Source organism: Coturnix japonica, chromosome 3 (assembly GCF_001577835.2).
Source record: "Coturnix japonica isolate 7356 chromosome 3, Coturnix japonica 2.1, whole genome shotgun sequence".
Classification (NCBI taxonomy): Eukaryota; Metazoa; Chordata; class Aves; order Galliformes; family Phasianidae; genus Coturnix; species Coturnix japonica.
This window is the reverse complement of record NC_029518.1, coordinates 82,935,763-82,954,784: the sequence shown is the minus strand read 5'-3', so window position 1 is coordinate 82,954,784 and position 19,022 is coordinate 82,935,763. Positions and strand designations below refer to the sequence as shown.

General features: G+C 39.2%; 1 protein-coding gene across 7 annotated transcripts in view; it reads left to right on the top strand.

Annotated features, from left to right (window-relative positions):
* Positions 1 to 16,411, top strand: part of ARHGEF10 (Rho guanine nucleotide exchange factor 10) — a 102,984-nt gene extending 86,573 nt beyond the window's left edge. For 6 of the 7 annotated variants that reach the window (XM_015859320.2, XM_015859322.2, XM_015859321.2 and 3 more), the window contains 3 exons: positions 3,032 to 3,206; positions 9,696 to 9,818; positions 12,289 to 16,411. In XM_015859320.2, the coding sequence (XP_015714806.1) occupies positions 3,032 to 3,206; positions 9,696 to 9,818; positions 12,289 to 12,791 (801 nt within the window). In that variant the 3' untranslated portion in view covers positions 12,792 to 16,411. The remainder of the gene's footprint in view (positions 1 to 3,031; positions 3,207 to 9,695; positions 9,819 to 12,288) is intronic. The other variant, XM_015859323.2, reaches the window with a different exon arrangement.
* The last annotated feature ends 2,611 nt before the right edge of the window (positions 16,412 to 19,022 follow it).

Sequence of the window (19,022 nt, the reverse complement as noted above, 5' to 3'; positions counted from 1 at the left end):
TTGTTAGTCTTGATCCTAGATCTGTGAGTTGTATTGCTGCTGAGTATTAACCTTGATCCTGGAGTGTTCTCTGTGCTTGTAGACCCTTCGGCTCTGCAAAGGCAGGCTGTGCTTGTTTAAAAACAACAGTAAAAAGAGCCAGAGAATTTTATTTCCCACTGAATAAACTAAAGAAATGAAAATCCTGTGAGTGTATTTTGCCCAAGTATTGTACTTCTTTAAAGCAGTCGGTCATTTGTTCTACCTTGTGAGTGCTGACACCCATGATGCATCTCTTATTAAGCTTGAAAAACCGCAGTTCAGTTCTTGGCACAGCTGTTTGGTGCGAGTGGGCAACCCCTCAAAAGAAAGATTTCAGCAATGCCACACGCTGTTGAAACAATAGTTAGTTATGTGCAACTCTACTGCGAGACAGGCTCGCTGTGGCATCCAGAAAGTGTTCTGCCGCTGTGATGTTGCCATAGAATTAGAATTAGACCGTCTGAGAAAAACAAAACCAAACAGCAACAAAAAAAAAAGAATCTGAATAGAAGGCAGAAAGGAATGAAGTTATAAAAAGTAAAATGGAATGAAGCTCAGTTCTTTTATTAAAAAAGAGAATAAGCCATTTTTGTCCTTATTAATTGGATTTCACGTGAAGAAACAGTCTTGGAAGAAAAACTGTGTTTCAGATAAATGTGTAATTGAAACAGATGTCAGAGCCTCTATACAAAAACATAAGCAATTGCAAAAGAATGCTCAGGTTTGGGTATGTTCCTGATCAGTCTTAGAAGTCCCTTTGAAAGAGAAGAATAGTTCTTTTTATATGCTTTTTGTGGTGTTGACAGTATTACAGTTTTTCTTCAAATGCTTCAACAGCTGGACCAACTGCAGGGTAGACAGAGTGGGAGTATAACGAGTTAGCTGGTAAAAATGGAATGTGACAAAAATGCCTGTGGAAGTTGTTTACAGTTGCACTCACAGAATTGTTGTCCGTGGTCAGAAAACCAGAGAAAATTAATGTTTTATGATCGGCTTCATTTTTCTTCTTGCCCCAAACAGCGTGGATTGCAGGATTCACTTCAGTGGCCTGAGAAGTTTTTATAACTGAACATTAGAAGGAAAATGTAAACAATTCTTTTTTTTTTTTTTTTAGTAGCTTCCTTTATTTTTAAGAAGCCAATTTTTTAGAGGAAAGTAGTAATTTATGGACTGTCTGTTGTGAATTTTCTTTTCATACTTTGTTAATTAAGGACCTCTAAGTGAGAGGTATCAGAAGTTCTGTTTTGTGAAAGCTTTGAGTTCTATTCTTAGTTACGATCTACATCTATTCATTGAATTTAGTTGAAGAAATTGAACTGCATGACCCAAATATGTTCAAAACATACTTGTCTTAGGCTAAGAGCTTATCCTGAGAATTGTGTTATTGAAATTGGGATGCAAAGTAACTAAAATGTAGCTCTTAATTCTAATGCATAGGAAATTTAAGTGTGCTTTATACAGTGAGGAATGAGATACTCTTGCACTTTGTCTACAAATATAGTTGAGTATGTAATAAGAACTGTGAATATTAGTGCAGATATTTACTTCTGTATCCCTCTGGGAGGGTTTTGTATCCAAGGAACAGTTTGCCTTTTATTTAGCTGGGGAAATGTTATGTTTATCAGATTAGCCCTCGGTATTCGATAATAGCTGGCACAACATTAAAAGGCTGTGTTTAACTTCATAGACTGCTTACTTACAAGACAAAAATGACAGCAGAATATCACTACTTCTTGTTAATGATTAAAGACCTTTACTGCAGTTTTATTTCACACGTTAACACAAACGTGGAGAGGTTTCAGCCTTTTTTAGAGCCATTTAGAAATTGTAACTGTGAAGCCATTAGATCAAGGAAGAAAATTCAGACACTAGATCCTGAAAGTCTGGCATTATTATTTGTTTTCAGAAGGGGCGTTTTGATCTTTTGTTTTAGCTTCAGCTAGGTTGGAATTGCTTTCTTTACAGTGTCTGGTATGATGCAGAAAAGGGCCCAAGGAACTGGGAGGGAACAGGATTAAGACAGTTGGCTTAAGCTGGCCAACACCTTTAGGAATACACAATAGCTAGTTCTTAAGAAATCCAGAAATGTCTGAGTAGAAAAAGTGCTGTTTTTGACACAGTAATCATAAAATGATAGTTGTCAATCCTTGGGAGAGCAAGGAAGATGGTCAGGAAGGGTGGAATTGCTACTTTGGTTTTAGTAGGTGTGATTTTGACCTATTTGGGGAACTAATTGACTGGGTTTGTTGGGAGGCAGTTCTAAAAGGACAGAGGAGTCTAGGAAGGTTGAACATTGTGCAAGAATGAAGTCTTGAAGGCAAAAGAGTAGGCCATCCCTGTATGCTGAATGACAAGCTGGATGACAGACAGGGAACAGAATTATGTTGTTGTAATCCAAGGGGAAATGGTTTGCAATCTACTATACTCCACTTGAACACCCTCAGATCTATGGGACCGGATAGAAGCTACCTGAGGGTGCTGAAGGAGTTGGTAGGTCCAGTTTGTCTGGAGTTTGGTGAATGTAATGCCCATCTACAGAAGAGTAGACTGGAAGATTTAAGGAACTCTAGTCCTGTCAGTCAGGGGATTTCTGCTGTAGGTATAAGAAACCTATTAGAAAAAAAAAATCTGACTACTCCCAGGGACCTCATTAGTGTTACTTTTTCCAAAGGAATATCAATAAAGAAGCATACAATATCTCAAGTCTCAGCTATTACAGGGTTGCTGATTCCCATCATGCAAAATTTGTGATAAATACATTATTTAAGTTACTGTTTGATTTACAAGCTGAGAATTTTTGTATACTGATAATATGATGTTTCAAAAAAAAGAAGGGTACCATAAAGAATAGCAAATCTCATGCAGCAGTCGGGACATATCCTGAGCAAAGCAAAGAAAATGAGCTTTTTTCTTGGCATGGAGGATGTAGTCACGGGGCCTGTATTGAGAAGCTGATAATGAAGGTTGAATGATGTAACATTTCCTCAGAGATTATTTGTTTTTCTTACAGAGCCATTTTGAAGCTCATCAAGAGGAAGGTATGGTAATCTCTCACATGGCTGTTGCTGGAGTGGGAGTCTGGATTGCCTTCACATCTGGATCTACACTTCGCCTGTTCCACACTGAGACATTGAAACACCTCCAGGATATTAACATTGCCACTCCTGTACACAACATGTTGCCAGGTAGCTGAATCACATCATATGACAGAAAAAACAACTCTTTTGTTTTGTCTCTATCACTGTTATTTTCCAGACTGTTGTAGATAAGGCCAGAATCAGAACATCTGTGTCAGCCTTTGATAGCTATCTCGTGACTGTTTACTTTAGTAAATCACAGTTCCTTGTCTGCCCAAAAGAACGATGTGTGCAGTGAGCTTGTTGAGTAGCAGTTCTCCTCAGTGGTTTTAAATGTATACTATATGGATAAGCAGGTGGATTCTTTATTTCTGTGTGTGTGTGTGACTATATAACAGGAGAGCAATGCAGTCTACCATGAAAACATGTTTCCTTTGCAAAGTTTAGTATTTTCTTCTGGAAGTTGGTATTAAAGTATGTGGTGGAGTCAGTCAGCCTAGGATCTGAACCAACCAACAAGGCACTTGCTTCATGTCAGTTACATCACTGCTCACAGTGAAGTCAGCAGAACTACTCACGTCTCTATTTAGGAGTGTGTTCAGCATTTCCTTGTTTAGAGCTTTAGTTTGCTGAATTAAAAACGTGGTAAGCAAAGATGAAACCTCTTGTTGTTAGGGTGATGTTAAACAAGTCTTTAAGTGTTTTAAGACAAAAACTGTTCAACCATTCTAAAATCATCAGCGTCACAGACAGCTGTACTGGTCTGTATCTGATTTGTGAGTGACTCTTTGGCAGTTAGACACGTGCCTAATTGAGATAAACTTATTTCTGGCACTTATTTTCAAATGCCACACACAGATGTTATTACCGACTGATGTAGGCCAGTATGATTCTTAGACCTACATAGTACTAATGGGCACAGGTTTGAGGATGTCTTTGCCATGAGCTGTAATGAGCATGTGTGCATCAGGTAGGAGAAGTGAGAGTGACCATGTTAGTCTTGTAGTAAAAATCTGTTTTAGGTCATGTCCATCCATGGTGTTCTAGACAGGATGCTCTTAACACGTTGTTCGATTGTAGCACCGTTACTAACCAGCAGCAAATGCCCTGTCTTTAAATAGATAGTATGGTTTAATTAATTGTGGTTATGAAAAGAAATCAAGAGCAGTTTTTAAAAAGATTAACTTTCAAGATGTTCTACTGTCTGTGGGGGGAAGCAGGGCCTCCCTTATGCATATTTGATGCACAATTTCAAACAAATTTAGCTTCAGTATTCGTAGCCATGATAATAAAACTGATGATGTAACACATGAATTTTTTTAGAAGACTTTTAGCTAATGATATCTCCTTGGTGTCATTCTTACCCATTTTAGTTTCTTTTCTCTTTTTTTTTCCCTCTGTGTCATCCCAAAATGCACTTCAGTGAATGAAAATGAGAATGTATTTTAGGAGTAGAACAGCATATTTTATTACAGCAAATGTTCCAAGGGAGAGGAATCCATTCTAAAAATGAAATGAATTTCAATTATTTAGCAGCAGCTCTTGGGCATGCTTATGTTATCCCAGTAATGCTACACCAGCAAAGGCTAAAAGACAGAGTAGTAGGAGGTTTACATAATAAGCAGCACTAAGAGCTTTTGGAACAAAGAATAAATAAAACTCTGTGTAGTGTACACTCAGATTAAAAAGGAAGAAAAATCTGACACAGGAGGAAGAATGAAGTGGCTTTATAGTTACAAAATGCACATTTTTTAATATTTTCTGTGGATTCTAATGGGCTGGTTGCTGTTTATAAGTGTGATGTACAACAGGGCATCTTCTTTTAGCTTTTAAAAGAAACAACTCTTTAGTTTTCTGAAATCCAATGGGAATTCTTTCATATGCAAAAAGAACGCGTAAGTAAAAATTCAGCATGTATTGAAATGAGTCAGAAGAAATTGATGTAAAAATATTGCTAAGGATTTTAGGAAGAGAGATTAGAAAGAAGAGTGTGTGATTAACATGATCTAATTTATGAAGCTGGACTCCTTTTGCCAAGCTCTAAGTTGGAACAGCAATGTGTGATATTGAGCTCAGAGGTCATCTGCACCTTCACTTAAAGCAATGGACATAACTTAGCATTATTTTGTTGATATGCAGTAGAAATAAAAGACAAATTGACTGTCACTGTGTCAGAAAGGCTACTTGAATTACAAAGCTATATTTAGAGGGTACTTGTATTAATCAGTTAAGACAAAGCAGGAGGTTTTCAAACCCTTGGTAATCAGTTCACATGACGTTAGATTTTTCCTATTTGGGGAAGAGGACAGCTTTAAATATCACTGCCTACTTTCTTTGTTCTAAAGGATGTGCTTCCATTACTTCGAGATAATTCAGCAGCCCACCAAGTAAAAGGGAATCAAAGAATAATGAAATATAAAGGAAGTGGCACAGGAAATTACTGTCATTATGACTCAGTGGGATTTAATAATGTAAGAAAGGAGACAGAAGCACAGACCGTAAGCCAAAAGTAATTTTGGGGGGTTTTTTGTTTGTTTTTTTTTCTTTTAAATCAAGATTGATTTGTGGAAATGTTTTATATGCTAGATTCACAGAAGTCTAGCTAAGGAAAGAGCTTGACTGGAAGGGTACCATTAAGATATAGGTTAGATTTGGGTTATTTTCATGTCAAGTATGTCAGCTAAATGGCTTAAAAAGACTGGTGAATCTACTGAGACATCTGGGTGGGTTCTGAATAACTGCTGTATCCCAAAACACCTTCTATCATCTGTGTCCCTCCAAGCTGTTGTTCCGTTGTGCCCATTCACTGGGTAGTCCACATACTACAAGGGATGTAACTGATGCTCCTGGTGACTCTGTTCTGTGCTCATGCTGATGATCTTCTGGAGTTGTGAGAAGTTTGTACACAGGGACATGGGTCTGAAAAGGGAACCTGAGCTTACTTTCCACGGGATTTCTGTGTAGTACAGGGTGCTCCACAGAAGCATCACTTGATATATCATCAAATCCACAAGACACAAAGTATTTCCTAATGTCATGTATCATACTTATGTTCTCTTTAAAAATAACTAAATAGATAAATCCTAAATAACTAACTAGACCTTGGTTCACTGTATTTCTTTGCTCACATGAATGATGAAAGGTTACCTGCTGAACAGAGAGGCAATTTCTGTTGATGTTACTGTACTCTGATTGTATCTTTGTATCCTCTAATGGCACATATATACTTCCTGGACACAGATGGGAAAGGCAAAGAAAAATGGTATCGTTTCCTCTCTGTAGAAAACAAACTATACATTGAGACTTAGAGCTTCCTTTTGTCCCCACCCCACCAGGTGCCACAGCATAAAACGTAGCTCTTTTATTATTTTACTGCTGAGAAATGATTAAAAGATGCATGAAAATCTGAGGTCAGCCCATTTGATTTGCTTTTTTAGACAGTTCTTTTATATAGCAGGAAGAGCAAGGTCATGTAAGAGGATATGCACCAGTTTGTCCTTGCACGTACCTAGGGAGCACATAGTTGTTGAGTCTGAGTCAGAATTTGAGACCTGAGAAAGGCTGAGCACAGAGCAGAAACATATTAAAACTATTTGTCCTCATGTAAACCTAATTGGTGGCTTCAGTTCTTGGTAAATTCAAGATCTTTTCATGACATAAACAATTCCATCCTTGCACTGGATGGAACAGCGTGCTCTAGCAGTTTTCCTATTTAAAGTAATTTTTGTTTGGTTTTGGCATTTGTTTTTCTCACTCTTGTTAGCTGGTTGATTTCTGCGCTTACTGCTCAACAAATTCTAGAGAACAGGTTTTACATTTATTTTTCTCTCTTAGTTTGAAATCTGTACAAATAAAAAGTCACAGAATAACAAAGAAAAGCATGATTTCAAGCCCTGAGTAGCAGGTAAATAAACATTTAAAATCACTATCTATTTGAATAGTATTTTCTCTCTCTTTCTTTTTTTTTTTTTTTTTTAGTTATTATATGCTATTTCAAAGTATCTTTTCAGATGCAGATGTTTCCTGCTTTTCAAAGATTTCAAAGCAAACGTTCCTTTTGACCTCACTGTAGATGTTTCATGCTTAAGGCTGTGTTCCATGTTTAAGATTGCAAGTTGCTGGTTGGTAATTTGCTGTTTTCGCCTGCGGAAACAGTGAGGAGCATTACTGGTTTTCACTGGTAACAATTAGTAGTTGTATGTTGTTTCAGGGTTGGTGTATAGAATCATGCATATTATTTTCACATTTTAAACAGTTGAAAAGGCATTAAAGATCTGTTGTTAGAAATGTGAGCATCTTCTTCACTTTGACAAACATAAGTAAAATGTGTTTTTCGCAATTAAAAAACAAACTTGAGAATTGCACTGTAATATTTCTGTTTGCAACTTGTACTTTTAAGTGAACTGGAGTGAGATTAGGCTGTTCTGCAGTTACCGTGTGTCTGCTGTGACACAGGTTGTGGGAGATCTTAAGTATCCTATGCAGCCTGAGCAAGTCTGAACTCTACATCACAAAGTTCAAATCTAGATTTTTGACAATTTAAAATCAGTCTCACTGTACTGGAAAGCATCCGCAGAAGACTGTCCATCTAAATAGTGTTGAAGGAGTGTTTCTGTGTGTTTTGCTTTGGAGACTAAATTCATCTCATAAAATAAATAAAGCCTTCAAAAGGCTTCTAATTTGTCTAGGGACGTAAACCATCTATGCTTATCTACCTGAAGAGGGATAGTGCCATCATACCGACATAAATAATGACAGCTTATGGAAAAAGCATAGGTGTCTCTCTTCTAGTCTGTTATCAGTAGGCAAAAATTAAATGAATTTCTCTTATGCTGATTATTCCTTACGTGGCCATGACAGTAACTGGTGATTGACCTCCCTGTCCTTACCTCAGCCCATGAGCGTTTTTCCATCGTATTTTCTCTCTGTTCTTTTGAGGAGTTGGAGTGGTAGAGCTTAGCTACTGCCAGTGTGAAACCACCGTGCTCTCTGAAGGCCTCCATGAGTAGATGGAGCCTCTTCAGCTTATTCGTGCTAATTGCAACTATTGAGAGTGACCTAATTGCCTTTAAGGCATCTTAGAATGTGTTTTAGGGCAGTCAAACCAGAGATTCCATATCTGGCCCTGCAGGTGATGTGTGCCTTTTACAACACACCATTACTGGATAAATGTTTTGGTTTTGTAAAGTTCTGTGAGGAAGGACTTGGGCTTCAGTCCTCCTGCTGTTTTCCAGTGCAGCGCTTTAACCTTCAGGCTTCAGTCAGATTGCTCCTTCCCTGCTTTACTGCTGAGTCTGTGATTCATGCATTCTTAGCTGTAAATTGGCCCAGCTTCAAAGGAAGAGATGAAAATTCATTCACTTGTGATGTACCATAATTAAGGTATTTTTCCAAGGTGTGGAACATGCAAGTTCATCTAAGTTATATCAGAAGTGGAATCCGAATTCCCTACTTATTAGTGAGGTGATTAACAACTTCAGAGCTATGATAAAGGTGGGAATGACTTCTCTCTTAGCATGTAAAGTTAATTGTAAATCCAAGAACAGGTAAGCCATGAACCTGGGTGACTTCAACACAGTTTAAATGTTTCTCTGTGTAAATGTGGGTCATGGCAGAAGTTTGGGTGGGAATTATTTTCATCATTTTCCATTTCTGCGACCTGTCAAGGGCATTTTGAAAGTCAGTCCAACTACCCAGAATTAAATCTTTAGCAAGTATTGTAAGCAGAAATGACTGTTCTCATGAGAAAAACAAAAAGCTCGTCAGTAGAAGAGGTTTGTATAAGGTCATAGAATAGACTTCTGAGTTCATTTTGTCTTCTTGAAACAAGCCAAATTACATCTGGTTGCTTAAGAACTTGTCCAGCCAAATGTGAGTATGTTCAGTTATGGAGCAACTGGTGTTAGGCTGTCTTCGTGGTGGAGGGTTTTTCCTACATTTAAAGCAAAGTTGTTACATTCCAAATTTGTCCTGTGGTGTCTTACCCTGTCTCTGAGCACATCTGAGTAAAGTCTGACTCTCTTCTATGTATGCTCCCATTAGATAAGTGCAGGCAACTGGTATTTTTCTGTCTCTCTTTGTACATTGTTTACTCCAGTGTCTTGATCATCTTAATAGGCTTTCTCTGGGATTTATCCCAGTATGCCGATGTCACTATTGTACAGGGGAACCCCAGTGTGGATGTGGTGCTTCTGATACTATTTCACAAAAATAAAACTGCAAGGAAATAAAAGCAGGAACAAGTTTGAGTCTCAAGTACAGCGCGTTGTCGTAATACGTTATTGAGTGCTGGGAAGTGGGACGCCTTTCAGTTTTATTGTTAAGAGCGTTCACAGTCACATTTGCAAAAGCATATTTGTAAAGGTAATGTGTGTCTATTTTTAGGTGCTGTGGTTTAGAGATGTAGGGCAGATGAATACGAGTTCAGCTGTATTTAAATGATGACGTATGTAAAGTTTAATTCAATCCTGCGATGTATTTGCCTTTCTGATGAGTGCTTTGCTGAATGCAGCAGTGCAGCTGATTGTGTGTTGGAGGTTACTCTGACCTTGGCAAAGATCATTACTTAAATAATACAGCACTTCCTGCACTTCACAGGGCAGCAGCGTGTTTCTGTGACCAGTCTTCTGGTGTGCCACGGCTTATTACTGGTTGGAACAAATCTGGGGATAATAGTAGCATTGCCAGTGCCACGCTTGCAGGGAATTCCCAAAGTAACTGGTGAGTGACGTTTCTCAAATGGATTCGGTACAATGTTGTTTACTGAAGATTTTTTTTCCTGTTAGTAGTTCAAATGACTGTCAAACTACGTGTGCTGTGGAAGTACTCATCAGAGCTTTGTGATTAAATTCTATCTGTTCTTCTTCCTTATCATTAAGGTATTTCCACATGCCTGCCTGGATTTGCCTCAGTTGTTTGAGTCGGGACAGCATTTTTTCTTTATGGAATAAGAATATGATAGGCATTAATCCTGTCAGAGCACAGTAAAAATTACACACATGAGATGAGAGGGCACTGCAAAGAATCATTCTCCCATACCTGGGAAAGATAGATGCATTCGGTACAGAGACATGGGTACTGCCAATGCAGTACATTCTCTGACTGGTTACTTGGTATGTTGTTTCTGTGACCTTTCTTACCAGACTAGAGACTGGGTCGTATAGTTCATTTTTTTAATAACAACCGGTATGTTTGCATTTTGGTGCACTGGTAAGTTAATTTCACGTTGCCTTGTTTGAAACAAATGAATGCTGCTGAATCATTTTGTAAGTGTTTAAGCTGCTAGCAGAAGTGAGATTGTTTTTTTCTTTAAGATATGTGTAATTCCAATTACATATCTCTTTGCTGTGCTACAGTTTAGTTTCACGATTCTACTAGAGCTTCTGAGCTGTGAAAGGAAGCTGGCAGATTCTATGATGCAAGTCATTCGTAACCTCCTTCAGGGGAAAGGACTGTATATGTAACTTTTCAGAATGCAAATGAATTGGGAACAGGACTAGGGGTAATGGGGTGAAACTACAGCATAGGAAGTTCCGCACAAATGTGCGGAAGAACTTCTTTACAGTGCGGGTGACGGAGCACTGGAACAGGCTGCCCAGGGAGGTGGTGGAGTCTCCTTCTCTGGAGATATTCAAGACCAGACTGGACACCTACCTGTGTGATGTGGTGTAGGGAGCCTGCTTTGGCAGGGGGGTTGGACTCAATGATCTCTAGAGGTCCCTTCCAACCCCTACAATTCTGTGATTCTGTGAATTGTGTTCAGCAAAATATGCAGCAGTAATCAGGGAATCGCTGAATGGTTTCGGTTGGAAGGGACCTTTAAGATCATCCAGTTCCAACCCCCTGCTATAGGCGCAGACACCTCCCTCTAAACCAGGTTGCTCAAAGCCCCATCCAGTCTGGCCTTGAATGCTTCTAGGGAGGGGGTATCCACAGCCTCACTGGGCAACCTGTTCTAGAGTCTCACCACCCTCACAGTAAAGAACTCCTTCCTGCTATCTAGTCTAAATCTACCCTCTTCCAGTTTACAGCCATTTCCCCTCATCCTGTCTCTGCATGTTTTTATAAAAAGTCCCTCCCCATCTTCCCTGTAGGCTCTTTCAGGTACTGAAAACATGACAAATGTTTCTTAGAAGTTATGGAAGCAATATTAGGTAAAAATAAATGCAATACATGAAAATGCATTGTTGCAGAATGAAGTAGTCTCTCAGTTTGTTCTTCTACTTTCAGTTTTGATTGTTATGGTTTACATCATCTGTATATTGCATTTACTTGGGGTCAGATCTTCACTGGTTTCGCAACATTGCATTGAGATTTATAGTCTTCAGACACAGTATTTGGAATTTGAACAACAAAAAATATGCACTTTTCCCAGTTGTGCTTCCAGTATTGATAGTTCATCTTCACATCATTGAACTGTTTGCAAAAGCAGATTTATTTATTGTTTATCATAACCTGGAATGTATTAGGGATTTAGGGATGGATGGGGCGACTTGTGGGGTGGTGGTTTCTTTTCCTTGATAGCCTAACTTCATCTTATAGGTGATTTTGTATAATGCTAAGCTTTTTTTTTCTTACTGTAAGAGCCCCATACATTGATGTTGTTAGAGCTTCTGAATTTGGTATTATGCAATTTATTTTTCCTGTATTCTTATGATTTTCATGTGTGAATTTTCACTGTACTGCTAGCAGCAACTGCAGTGAAAAAGATGTTCATATGCTTTTCTAGGAAGGTACAGGAGTACAGTAGGATTAACTGAAAACCGCGTATTTTCTTTGTGGATTACTGTGGAAAACTCAGAATGTTATTTTTGTGTCAATGCCAAAAGAAGTTAGTAGAAAATGCCTGTATTCATGGTGCCGTGAACACAGCACAAGTCAACTTGGATTCATTCTGTCGTGTTCCAGCTGGTTTATTAACACAGTCTGTCAATGCTTTACGGGCTGGTTCGGCCCGGTTCTGCAACTACTGGGGCAGAGGGATTAAAACATCCTTATGGCACACTAGATTTTTCTTTCTACACTTTAAGTTTACGTACAAGGAAGCAGACGTTCTGTAGATGGAATGAATGTATATAGCAGGATTTTAAGAGTTGTGCATTCCTAAACAAATTTAACAAAGTAAGTATTGTGGAGTTTTATAGTTAAGAGAAAAGTCTTTAATTGTCTTTTTTTTTTCTTTTGGCTGCAGGAAGAGGAATGGTGTCATATCACGCACACAATGGGCCAGTCAAGTTTCTTGTAATGGCTACATCTATAAATAAGAAAAACAAAAACAAGCTAAGGAACAGCCTGCCTCGTGGCTCAGAATCTAAAGACAAAGACCAGAGGAATGTTGTGCACAATGACAGACCAGGCTCTTCCAATGGCAGCAACCCTGATACTTCAGTTTGGCTGGGAGGTTCGGCGGGATCCATTGCACAAAAAAGTGACTTGTCTTCATCTTCTGGATCCCTTACATCAAGTTCCCTAGAACACAGGCCAGAGGACAGTAACATTTATGAGCTTTTGAAGGATCAAAACATCTCTTTTAAAAATAAAAGACAGAGATCCAAAAAAATGAAAGCAAGTTCAGTATTAGTCATTTCTGGTGGCCAAGGACACAGAAGAGTGAACAAGAAGACCAAGCAGCAACGACAAGATGAATTGGTGTCTTCGGTGATGGTCTGGCAAATCCCACTATTAAATATATGAGCAAACAGTATTCAAGATACTTTCTGCTATTAAAAAGTGTGACATCTTTATACAGCAAATGCCAGCTTAGGACCCAGACCAGTAGACTTTATACCATGGGAGCAATTTCAGATCACAGAATTAAAGGATACAAAGCAGAGTCTTCACATATTTAGAACATTCTGTGGTGTCGGGGTATTGGAAAATGCCTAGCTATTAATGCTATCTATGATACTTAGAACAGAAAGGATTTGTCGGACATTTAAAAAGATTTTAGAAGTTTTGTCTTATTTATATTCACATCTATAAATATCATCATCATGTTCTATAGCACTTAGGGAAGGCAAGGAACACGTACTATGTCACATGCTGGTTTTTGCTCATGTGAATCAGCTGTTTTTTCCTTTTCCAAAATGACCTATTGCATGGGCTGTAGGTTTTAACAAATTAGCACAGACAGTTTTTAAACGAGAAAAATTCTAATGTGAAAGCTAATATTAGTAGTTACTATAGCGGTTAGTAACATCACTCCATACACCAGAGTTTGGTCTGAGCAAACACAGTTATATTAATCGCTATTTGTTTGGGTTTTTTTCAACATAGAAAATAGATGTATATTTTTAATTTTTTAATGCTCAGTATTATGAAACAAGTTGCAGTATAAAAAGTCCATTATTTTTTTTTTCGGTAGGTATAATGTGTCTGTTATTCATCTTTGTCACACAGGGAAAGTTGTAGGAATCTTGTGGCACACATAGTAGAAAATACAGATAAAGAACAGCTGTGCATTGTAGTGCTGGTAATGCATTCCCCTCCTGGCAATTTAGTGTCAAAGCTAGATATGGGCCGTGCCATCATTAATGAGGTTTGCATGTCCCGTATGTAAATAACGAGCTCAGAAATGTACTGAAATAATCTGTGGGAAGCGCAAGTAATGGTTGTGGATATTCGTCCTACATCAGTAGATCTGTGCTGTGTCCTCAGGCAAATACCTATCAGATAATGTCAGTCCACAAGTGCAGACAGCAGGGTTATGGTCCAATCTGCTCACACAGAGATTCAGCCAAGCACGGTCTGATAAACAGATATTGTAAAAGTAGGGTGCACAATTTCTTTGCATTTAATCACTTGGTGGGACAAGGTGTTGCTTTGGTACTGCTTTAGAGGGCTGAATTCTAAACAGGGGGCTGGTTAATCATTTTTTTTTCCCTAATGAACGGATGTATTTCCAAAAGGAATTTTGAACTTGGGGATACTATTGACATTGCTTTTTGCACTATAGTCTCTGCACGTGAAATACATGACAAAGCCTTCAGCTCAGAAAGATATTACAAAAGATAGTGACGAGGCACCTCATTCAGTCACAACGGACTTAGTATGTGTGAAATGAGGGCACTGAAAATGCCTTCTTCGCTTATCAATAAACTGAGAGATGAAGACTCTTAGGTTTAATTTGGACATATTGAAAGCTCTAATACTGTCCATCAGTTCAGTAAAATATAAATTAAATACATCCAAAGCAAACGTCTACCAGATGTTTGCATTGACTAAAATCAAGTGCAAGTTTTGGCTTCTTCGGTGCTCATCTTGTCCCAGTCAGTTATAAATGTACTCTAAATTTTAAGTCTGCTCTGAAAAGCAAACTTGTATCAAGACAACATCAAAGTCGGTGGATGGGCTGACTCACCAAGGTTGATGGAGCACTGCAGTAAGATGGTATCTTGCCTTGCCTGCCACATGGCACACAACCCAGGACAGAGGGAATGCTACTGCAGCAAATCTTCTCCTGCTGCCACCAAAACAGACAATTCAATGGTCAGATACACACCTAAATTTCTTTCCAGGAGCTCAGCTCACATCCTACATCCCGCTGGGAACTTGAGCCATAATAGCACAAACTTCAGTAAGTCACAAAGAACTCTTGTTAGAGGTTGGATCATAGGTCTAGAGTTTTCCATACTGCTTTGTAGTTTAGTTCAGAGTCTTTCACCATGATTCTTACCGTGTCAGCTGGATGCTTCCGGCATTGATGTGGGCTTAGTGTCGGCATCAGCCCCTGTGAAATAAAAAGCAGAGTGTCTGTAAGGCAGGCTGCCAGCAACATTTCCCCCAAATCTTCCTCTTCTTGTCCTTGTGCCTGGTTTACTTCGCCTGAGGGCTCAAGGCCAGCTGCGTTTTCTATATTCTTCCATAGGCCCTGGGAGTTTCTCTTTGCCCACTGTGTGGAAATACTGAATTGTACAGTGTAATGTGTGTGTACTGAAAAACACATTATAAGATTCTCCTGTGTATAAAGCCTATACAACCTGTTGTCTCTTTGCTGCACTAGAGCAGAAAGGCCACCGGTGTGATTCTGCATGCTCCTCGAGTGTGGGCTTCCATGTCCATGATTCTGGGACTGGAAGATTAGGCTCACTTTTTCACGGGTCTTTATAATTAAGAATGGTAAGCCAAGGCCCCATGTATTAAGCTGGAAACCCACGTGTGGAGTTATTACAGGAGATGCTAGCAATGAGGCATGAGAGTTTTAAAATTCTAAGTGATATTCATCCTACCTGCCAGCTGAAATGTAACTTTCTTCAATTTAGTCAAGAAAACAGGAGAAACTAAATACAGATCTGCTCTTCGGGAAGCCCATTGAGGTTTTACCATGGACTTCAGTAAGAACAGAAATAGGTCCCTCATTTACACTATACTGCTTTGAAAATAAGCATATATATTTGTCTTACCAAGTGGAAAAGACAAAGATAAGCTGTACGCCTTTGGAAATGCAAATTGAAGTTGATCTTCAGTGATGGAGCATGACGTGCAGTGCTTGTTTTCTGATACACAGCTTACATAATAAGGTATTGCCTTGCAATGAAAGCAGACAGGAACCAAAGTTTCTCTTACAGGAAGCAAGTAAACTTTATAGCTGTTTCCGACTGCTGCTGGGTGGGTTGGATTTTGCTTTCTGGTACTGCTTTGCTAGATTTATAGAATTTATGGAAGATTTTAGGGAAAAGGGAGAGAAAGCGTAACCACTATGATATATTCTGTATATGTTTTCTAACACATAGTAGGGTCTTTTGTAACATGAGCCATAAAAGTCTGTATTTATGTTCAAAGTATAAGCTGAGAAAATGTTTAATAAAAAAACGTGCTACAACTTAATTTCGGAAGTACATTTATTGGGTTGCTATATTAATGAGGGAGCTAGAATTTGGGGCTTGCATTACTGAATAATGAAATAATATCTGATTAGGACAGCAAACGTTGTTATGCTTTCTAGGATTTAATTGCATGTGCAGTTACTACAAATGATGCAGACTCACAGTGAGTTTGACCTCACTATCAATGGACACGAATGGTATCTGAGCAGGAACGTTTTCACTGTGCTGCCTGCAGGGAATACACATCATTTGAGTAGCACATAAAAATGACATGCGATGTTCCAAGTGAGTGTTGCAGAACACAGCGTGAACAGAGGAAATTAATTTTCATTTAGTAATTCATGCTAATTAACGCGCCCTAAAGGATGTATAGAGAATCCCATGATTGTGCTTAAATTCTGAGACTTGTATTCATCAGGCTCAGGAATGGCCTTTCGTGTGTACCTGCACTATGACAAATAAAGAGCTATTGAAAAGAGGTAAAATGAACAACTATTAAAGCCTGCCCTTTTTTCTTGTTTTTAACACCGTGTCTATTTTATGTGTTGTTTTAGAAGACACTGACCTTTTACTCCCTCTCATGATGTGCACTGATATTTCCTTTCCTTGCCATCCTTATTGCTGAAGTAGCAGACTCAAAACAAAGTCATATTCCGTGACTGCGAGATGTTGTGAACTCACGCACCTCAAGATGGGTTCAGTCCCAGTGGGAATTCACAACTGCTGTATGGGTGGGATGCTGAGTGTTACGAGTTGAGCACTGCCCCTTTGAGATGTGACAGAATGCTGGGAAAGATCTGCGTTGTGGTTTAGTGCTTAAACCTCATGGTTCCTCTCTCTAAGTCCAATCTGATTCTTAAAGTGCATAAAGAAGGGTGGGAAAAACTTGCAGTTTGAAAGATGTGATTAATGGAGGGCTCTGTAAGAGTTAATCTGTATTTCAAGGTCAGTTCAGTAGTTTTGACTGCTTTATTACATCTTCGTAGTGATAATGCTTCCTGCACTAACAGTCCTATTAAGAAGGCAGATTAATATTATCCGTAGCTCAGAACAAACTGAGTTGTAAAGTGACTTGAAGCCATGTGATGACTTTGTAAAAGAAAACAGATTAAAGACATTATATCTTGCTAAGTCCATGATGAGCCCCTTAAGCCATGCTTCTCATGGCAAGCATTCCATGCGTGTGGCTATTGCACTGCCCACACTGCATGCTGGGCAGGAGCAGGGTGGTCTCTTACAGTGAGAGAATAGAAACAGGTGCAAACAGAGGCAGATGCTTAAACATTTTGTGCTATTATTGAGAGCAGAGCCACCAGCACAGACTTTACCATGGAGATACCAGTGACTGGTGCAAGGAGTGCCAGCCTGTGGTGGACAGTAGGCTGCCTGTATAGTGCTAGAGCTCAGCATTCTAGTTGACTTCCATCACTGTTCAATCTTGGCATCTTTATAGCTGTGTGTGGGATATACAGTCTTACCTTTCTCACATCTGCTGTATGTGCTTTTGCTGGATCTGTCTGCTGTCTGGTTTGAGAAATCTGGCTTGAGGTCTGCAGAATCAGTTGGTTTGCTGCTGCCTTGTGCTTACTTGATCCCGATGCTGTACTTAAAGGTGTGCTGTTACCTTTAGGACAAGACATGAAAATAGCAACACTGAAATGGCGCAGAAAGGATCTCAACATTTCCCAGGCAAATGAAGGTCTCCTGTGAGTCTATTTAAAATGCAAGTGTGGATATATGACCAAAAGCACCTGAAGTGCTTTGGCCAAGCTCCATTAACTGCACAATAAAAGGCAGTTAGTCATTCACAGCACGACCTTCAAAGGTGTTCAAAGGGATTTTTTTTTTTTTTTTCCTGCAGCAAAACATGCCTTGACAGCAGAACTGCACGCTCTGCTGATGTGCGTATTGTTACACTCCAGGGATAATCGCAGGTATCACTTATGTGTGTCTCAGCCCAGGAGATGAGCCAGAGCACCTAGGAGGAAGACAACACGCCTTAAGGGAGATCAAATCATTGAAAGCATTCACTGGAAACAGGGATACTTTGACATCAGAAAGTGAAGGTGGGCGCTTGCAGTTTTTGCAGGCACAGAAGTACCAAATTCCTACTAAAATCTGTGTATTTGCATTCCTGAATACCACCAAGAAAGGTTTTAAACTCAAGAGCTCAGATACAGCTTGATTATGGCTGGGAAGGAACACTGGTGGCATATCTCATATTCCTATAAAGAGCATGTATAAGGTTTTAATTCTCTGTTTCAGATCCTTTGGTTTTTGTGATCTTTTTTAGTGAGTTAGAAGATAATGTGCTTGTTTTCCCAATGCTCCATCTAAGTAGACGCTGCAAGTTCCCCATCACTTAACCTGGCTGAATACTTCTAACCAAATCAAGAGCTTTCCTACCTGTTCAGAGCACTATTTTGGGTGATAAAGCTCCCGGTAATCCAGACTCTTCTGCTGTGCTCCTTGTTCTCTTAAAAATAACACTGATCTGTCTCTGGTGCATAAAAGCATGCAACCCAGCCCTGAAGAAACCTTCATGATCTATTTTTCCTTATGGCTATTACCACTCCTACAAGCTGATCACTCTTCCGGTGATCTTCAAATTCTACTATTATAGCGCATTACACAAAAGATGTAATACATGAAGGTAGATCAGCTCGAGTCCTCAGAACTCCTGTTCTCTGAATACAATACACGCTGTGCAACGTGCCTACAGCATGTATGCTTTTTGTATTCCAGACATACAGGGTTTATTTTGGTTGTCTTGGGCTACTCAGCAGAAATATAATGAGCTGTTGTTGTGTGCCAGCGATAGCAATCACACCAACCCTTGAGGCTGTTATAGAAAAAGAAGCATTTCACACACAAGTCGTAAGCTGTCAAACACAGGGTGAGCAAAAGAAGCCAGAATTTTTCCCCTGTTTTGTTTTGCTTACATTATTTTGGCTTCTGGCCGTGAACCAGATCTCTGAATGCTGCAGGAACCACTGCTATCAGCTACTGCAGCTATATACCTGATACTTACCCCACCATGCACAGGTGAAATACTACTGGGCCCACAATGTGACAGACTCAACAAGAGCAGGCTGCACAA